The 7,500-nt window shown below is 45.0% G+C and overlaps 2 protein-coding genes across 2 annotated transcripts in view; one reads left to right on the top strand and one right to left on the bottom strand.

Moving 5' to 3' along the window:
• The window catches only part of ppm1lb (protein phosphatase, Mg2+/Mn2+ dependent, 1Lb), a gene marked incomplete at both ends in the record, with an annotated part of 62,686 nt that extends 59,645 nt beyond the window's left edge, over positions 1-3,041 (bottom strand). Inside the window, 2 exon segments of the mRNA XM_080530692.1 lie at positions 2,641-2,663; positions 2,666-3,041. Coding sequence (XP_080386818.1) covers positions 2,641-2,663; positions 2,666-3,041 — 399 coding nt within the window.
• Positions 3,042-4,328: 1,287 nt separating this feature from the next.
• Positions 4,329-7,500, top strand: part of nmd3 (NMD3 ribosome export adaptor) — a 41,572-nt gene continuing 38,400 nt past the window's right edge. The window contains exons 1-3 of the mRNA XM_080532635.1: positions 4,329-4,409; positions 5,485-5,557; positions 5,954-6,088. Of these exons, the coding sequence (XP_080388761.1) occupies positions 5,514-5,557; positions 5,954-6,088 (179 nt within the window). The 5' untranslated portion in view covers positions 4,329-4,409; positions 5,485-5,513. The remainder of the gene's footprint in view (positions 4,410-5,484; positions 5,558-5,953; positions 6,089-7,500) is intronic.

Below are 7,500 nucleotides of genomic sequence, written 5' to 3'. Positions count from 1 at the left end.
CTCCGTCTCCAGACTCTATATTTAGAATGTTATCGTTCGCAGCCCGCCCCAGACCAGACTAATCCAACTCTGCGTTCACAACAACAGACCACATCAGGTCAGGGGGGTGTTCCATCAACGTCGCTAAAGGGGAAAAAAAATCCAAGGCTTTATTTTTGATAAGTCTCGCAAGATCCTTGCGAGATTGCGTCTTGCGGGATTGATCAAAATAAGCCTAGGTTTTCCTTCGAGCGACGTTGATGGAATACCCCCCAGAGAGTAGGAAGGGAGATCCTTGGAATAGCAGCAACAACAACAACAGCAGCAAGAGCCACAGCCCAGTAGTGCCTTGAGGCAAGTAGAGAGGTACATAAAGAGCATACGCATGAGAAAAGGTAGAAGAGAGAGAGAGAGAAAGAGAGAGAAAGAGAGAAGAGAGTGGTAATAGGAAGATGAAGCATGCAGGGGGAGATTTGGCAAGTGGGTAGAACCCGAAGGTTAGGCCAGGGTAGGGTTAGAACAGGTTAGGGTTAGGACAGGTCCCTCCTGAGACATCAACTTCCCCTCTTTGTTTAATATATATTAAAATAAAAAAAAGATTAATATATATAATATATATTATAATCTTCCTACTTCTAGCACTACGAATGCCAATGGCCCCTAGACTGCCAATGGCCCAGAGCATAGATTTACGTTTTCCTGCTATGACTGGTTGATAGATGATTCACTTACTTAGTCAATTGCATTTGGATCTGTATTTGTCACTTTGGATAAAAGGCGTCTGCTAAATACCAAAAAATGTCAATGTAAAAACATCTTCTCTTTGCCTCGACTCCAAACACACAAAGTATGTGAGAGCCGATGTGCTGCTGGCTCAGATACGGACCACCAACATGCCCCGTTCAGCCCGGGTGAGGAAAGCTGGATCACTGTGCCAACAGTTACGGATCAGCCTACTCACAACAGACAGGTGCGATGAGGGGGAGATAGGGGGAGGGAGGGGACGGAAGGAGACAAAGAATTTGTTGAAAAAGAGAAAAACCATCGAAAAGTGTGTGTGTGTGTGGGGGGGGGGGGGGGGGGGGGAAAAAGGGAGGGAGGAAAGAAGGGGGGGGGGGGAAGAAGGAGAACCGGGATGAGAGGAAGAAGGAGAAAGAGAGGGGTCAGTGAGAGGGAGGGAGTTGATCGGTGGAAAGAAGGCTGCGTGAGGGAGTGGGGGGGGCGGGGGGGCGGTCAGGAAGGAGTCCTGTCAGGAAGCATTTTGTCAGTGAGTTTATTCACGTGTCTCCAGAGCGTCAACACTGGGCTGTCCCCCAGCTGCAGGCTGCAGGCCCGGGGAGACAAGGTTAGTATTCAGACCTGCCTGGAGATCAGCATCCATCAGCGCTCCACGGTCCGTTACACACACACACACATACTTAGGTGCACACACTCACTCTCTCACTCTCTCACACACACACAGTTATGCGCACTGACACTGATACACACACCCACCCATACTTAGGTGCACACACTCACTCTCTCGCTCTCTCACACACACACACACACAGTTATGCGCACTGACACACACACAAACACACACACACACACACACACTTAGGTGTACGCACTCTCTCTCGCACTCTCACACGCACGCACACACACACAAATGAACGAACGAGACACACACACTCTTTCTCGCACTCTCACACGCACACACACTCTGGCGCATGTACTCTTTCTCTCTCTGTCTCTCTCTCTCTCACACACACACACACACACACACACACACACACACACACACACACACACACTAACCGGCGATTGGACACAGTGTTCCTCTATGGACATCTGGCTGGTTGAGACACAAGCTTATGAGTTTCTGTCTGACTAACTGGCGGTTATATCTGCTGCTGCACCACCGACAATGATTGACACGTTGTGACTGCGGTGGTCGCGGTCCAGCTACCCTCTGTGACCACAACAAGGAACATATGGCTGTAACCATAGTGCCAGGTGAGGGGGGGGCTATGAGTGAGTTATAAGTGGCACCAGAAGTATCTGATTGAGAAAGAAACTCAAATGGCTCCTTGGGAATTATCAGATCACAGGCACATCAAATCTTCACATCAGCCCACACGTTGGAACCTGTTTTAATCCCATTTCCCTCCCCGCAAGCTTTTTTAAAATAATCGGTTTAAAGACTTTATCGACAAGCATACCACAGAATCCTGTTATGTCTGTAAAACTGTAAAACTTGATCTAATCTTGGTAGTGCTTCACAGCAGGCATATATGAATCCGTTTGGATAAGCTTGTAGGGGTTCATCATAACCATTAAAATGTCATATTGCATTGTGTAACAGGCAGAGTTAACAGGCAGCGTAGTGTAACAGTGTACCAGCGGCTTGAATACAGTTGCAGTAATAACACTTGTATCTATATCTTTCTTTATTCATTGTGTTATCCATTATTGACATTTTTTTCAAATTTTTTTATTACTATCCTTCTTTTTCAGTATTTTTTAATGCTATATGTAAAGCACTTTGAATTGCCCCTGTTGTATTAATGTGCTGTACAAATAAACTTGCCAGACAATGAGACAATAACAAGACATGTACCTGCACCTGCACCATAACATATAACAGGCAATAACAAAACATACACCTGCTCACTGTCTTACCTCTCCCCCGTGTCCATCGAAATACCAAATATCGACGGGTGACTCTTGTTCACGATGTCAGTGAGCACGTCGAAGCGGTCCTCCATGTGATCCCGCCGGCCCTGGATGGAGTACACCGCCACATTGTTGCTCTTGAACTCCCACGTCTTGGAGAACTCCGCGTCCAGGACATCGAGACCTCCCCCGAATTTCTCATTCTGCATAATCTCCGCCACTTTCCCCTTGACCATTTTGACCGCATCGCGGCTGGACTTGACGATGGTCTTCACCTCGTCCGTGTGGAAGAAGTAACTCCACAGAGCCAGGCTTATGCACAGCAGGAACAAGGTCTCCGGTCTGAGCAGAAAATAACGCATGATCCGACCCAAAAGAGACAGCAGTGTCATCGTATCCTCTATCATTTATACTAAACAAGAAATCACGGGCAGGTTGTTGTTGTTGTCGATACCCCCAAAAAACCTCAGTCCATTTTTTCGTGAAGTAGAAAGCTGAATGAATTCACAAAAGCGGATGGCAGCGACACACGTGTGTAACCAATGGATGTCTTGTAAGAGACAGCGGGATCAGTCTTGGTAGACAGCCGGGCGAGAGACGCTGCTCTCCGGCTGGCTCACTCAAAGCGCACGAAGCCCCATGAGCAGTGAACCAGCGGTGATCCCTCCTTGTCCATGGTATCACTACCTTACACGGAGGAGGAGGAGAATGCGCTTCGCCAGGCGCAGCCCACTGTTTGGAGATAGTGAAGCAGATATTATGCTGACGAGATGAGATCCCCCCTCCCTACATCGCTTGAAAGCAAACTACAGCCTTGACATGTTTCACCACATCCCCAGCTGTAAACACTGCTCTGTCAAAACTGTGTGGGCGACGCAGGGGGGGTTTGGCTCCACCGGCCCGGACCCCATGCGTGTACCGGAGCGCACCATTTCGAGTACGTGAGGTGTGATTGTTGATTCCTTGTTTAGGGGTACATCACCGTACATGCACCACCTTTTAGACCGAAAGGGTAAATAATGTCGCTTGTGAATATTATGTTTGTAAAGTATAACATTGTGCTGGGGGTTAATCGCGTATCTGAAAGACGTGTGGCTAATTTATTGGCCGGTGTACGATGACCACCCCCGGAGTGGACTGTCTGACCAGACTTACGGCAAGCACCGAGGGCCATGTGATGTGACTTGATCACTATTAAACATTGATAAATAAATGCTATGTCGATTTGAACAAATCTGTAACATCATCCCTTTGTAGCCTATTGACGATGATGTTAAACAAAAGGAAGATGATAATTATTGCACATTATTAATTGATTGAGACAAAGCATATAATTGTATGTCCAATCCTTCTATTTCATAATTGTGTTCTTGGATATTATGCATATCCGTCATGTTTAGCCATTACATGATCATGGTTGTGACAGCTAGTAATTTCATAGTTTATTTATATCGCAGTATTATTTATCCGCACAATTCACACCATTCAAATAATAAATGCGAGTTCATGTGCATCTTTAGATCCTTTTTTTTTTTTTATCGGAATAACTTCGTATCGTGTAATTTCTGAAGGAAATAAGTTGGTTTCTTCCGACTCTATGGACTGAATGGTTCGTGAAGCTACTGTACTCAGGCAGAGGTGTCCCCGCTAGTAGGGGGGGTCCCCTTCTACCATGCGGAAGCGACATGTGTCGTCATCAACCCGGGCCGTGCCTTCCCAGTCTCTGGTGGAGAAAACGTGGAGGTATTACAACGTGTTGATGGAATAAATTATCGGTAAGTATTGTTTTCCCTTTTTGTTAGATGGGCTTACATACATATTAGGGCCACGCTTTGGACAAAGTTCGTTGTATGTTGTCCCATAACTGTCACGGAAAAATGATCCAGACAACGATACTCCCATGTGTTGTGAGCTGTGTTAGCTAGCTAGCTAGCTTAGTTAGCTTGACATTTAAATCTCTTCCCCTTCGAAGTGTAACCGTTACCTTTACCTTCTCACATCTAAGCTTGCAAACAAAAAACGAACCGTTATGTACACGAACTGTAAACACAGTTAGTTAGTGAGTGAGTGAGTTAGCTTGCTTCTTCACTCGGCTGGATTTCTGGAATCCGAGTAGAGAGGATACAACGTGGATCACAGATCAGATACTGTCATCACCCATAGACATCGTTGACATTAATTAAGTGGGCTTGCTTAAGCAACTAGTTACCTTTTTAACACCAAAAACGGTCCAAATCCGGTTCTCCAACCAACTCTAACCACTTCACTGAGCTTCCCAGCCTCATTCTGTCTATCTATCTGTCTGTCTAACATTCTAGCATGCTATCTATGACCTGCTAACATACTCTGTCACAACCATATATCTATCTAAACTTTCAACTACCTAGCCATCATCCTTTCACCAGTCATGCAGATTAACCTCTTCATTGTTTGATCTTTCTATACCTCCCCTCTCTCCTCTACTAGCCTATATCTCTTTTCATCTATCCATCCAACCATCTCATCCACTACCATAATAAGGCCATCTCACTTTCTTTCAACTACCCAGCAAATCTATCTATCTACAAAAACAACTTTAAACCTTTTCCACTACCAAAATAACACTTTGCAAGCCCACAAAGTTTCTCCTGGAACTTACTTTATTTTAGTTGTTAGAATACTGTCAGTAAAGACTCTGTTCACCAGGTTTGGGGTCCACTCTAGCCCCATAAATGAGATGAGTTTTTATGTGAACATGAGTTGAATGTCACATCTTGCAAATGATGCTTTTGAAATTCCAAAATTTACCTCAGCTCACTATCTTTGCTTCATTACAAAGGAATCCGACTGACTTGGTCTCTCTTCATCTAGATCTTACAGGTACACCCGAGTCGCTGATCATGGAGTACATGCAAGCGCCAGCCACAAGCAGCCAGGGGAACATGTAAGTAGAATTCAACAAACTCATATAGCAATGTCAGGTTGCGGTATTCACAGCTAATGTGAAATAAGCAGCTTTTTCCTGGCCATCAGTTTCTGTGGATGAGAGTTTGCCCTACCATTGAATAGCCCCCCCCCCCATTTGGTTTAGATGGAACATAATAGAAAATGTTGGTGATGTTGGCAACTCTGGATGCTGATTCGTGGGCCTCTGTGCCTGCCAAGGAAAACATCTGGGGGGGGGAACCTTGGACAGCACTCAAGAATGTATGTAGTCAATATTTGTTCCATTATAAAGAAGTTGATGAATAGTATTATATTAAAGAAGTGTTTCCAGTGAAGTATTTGAGTAGGTGGATGTTGCTGTGGTGTAACCCATCCTCTCGCCTCTTCCCCCCAGCCTGTGCTGCACGTGTGGCATCCCCATCCCCCCCAACCCTGCCAACATGTGCGTGTCCTGCCTGCGCACCACCGTGGACATATCCGAGGGCATCCCCAAGCAAGTCTCTGTGCACTTCTGCAAGCAGTGTGAACGGTACTTTTTTTTGTCGTCGTTTCACGTCACAGTCACATTTACATTTCTGAGATTTAACAGACGCCTTTATCCAAAGCGACTTACAACAAATACTTTTGTCTACGTAAGTGAATCATCTATCCATCAGTTGTCCTAAGGAAAAGTAATCTATACCAAAACCAGGGGGGTATTCCATCAACGTCATAAAGGACAATCTAGGCTTATTTTGATCTCGGGAGACTTATCAAAATAAGCCTGAATTGTCCTTTAGCAACGTTGATGGAATCCCCCCCCCCCAGGGGCCATTGGCAGTCATAATGCTAAAAGAAGGAAGAATTGCTCCCCCCCCTCTTTTTTCTTCTTCTTTTTTGTTAGACCCACCCTCCCTGCCCAGCCCATCACAAGGCTTTCTAACTGTTGTCCTACTTTAATGGACCGCTAAGCCACGCCCCCTTTGAAAACTAGGACAAACAAACAACGCTTCACTGACAGTGACTGACTGACCGACCGTGACTGAATGACATTCAAAGACTTACAATGGCGGGAGTTGGCAAATTTCTGATTTCTGATTTACCACAACAAGTAGTAGACATGTTTTTTAAAGATGACAAGAATATTTTTGTCTAGAAACTTTTCACCATCAGATATTAGTGAGTTGTTTGTCCGAGTTTCCTGCCTGTAGTGACTTTTGCTGTGATATGATTGGACAATTTCTATTTTGGGGCGTGGCTTAGCGATAGGTCCATTTAACCTGCACAGGGGATACACACTGAGACCAATGCCGCTTTTACAGATGCACCCTCTCCACAATATTTACACAACAACAAACCAGCACAGACAAAACACAACACAGTTCAATACAGAAATCAATACGTAATACAGTGTTTCTTCCAGGATTTTTTACATCAGTGGCGGGGTGGTGAGTTTTCGCGCGCATTTTTTTCGCGTGCACGCGCATGAAACGTGCACTGGCGCTCAAAACAAAGACGTAATTTCACCAAAAACTAGAGGGTGGCAAATTATATATTTTTTTAAATAGAGGTTAAGTCATTAAAGCCGAGCAGGTGATTTTATATAGAAGGTGATCAAATACCAAGATATCCTACAGCTGCAGCAGAACATGCGGAACGTGCATACAGCACTGAACATCGGTTACCGTATAATATACATGTGACTGACAGATACGCCCAAGACACTGACACACACAGAAAGATCATCAGCTCATCGAATATGAAGTACACGAGAGATAATCATCTCATCGAATATGAAGTACACGAGACGAGAGATAATCAGCTCATCGAATATGAAGTACACAAGAGTAGAGTACACATGGAACCGCGAACGCGCATACAGCACTGAACAACATCCGTAGAATATAAACTTGTGACTGACAGTCACATACATACATAGGCCTACACACACACACACAATGA

Source organism: Nansenia antarctica, assembly GCF_963989245.1.
Source record: "Nansenia antarctica genome assembly, chromosome: 5".
Classification (NCBI taxonomy): Eukaryota; Metazoa; Chordata; class Actinopteri; order Argentiniformes; family Microstomatidae; genus Nansenia; species Nansenia antarctica.
This window is presented reverse-complemented; position numbering and strand designations above follow the sequence as displayed.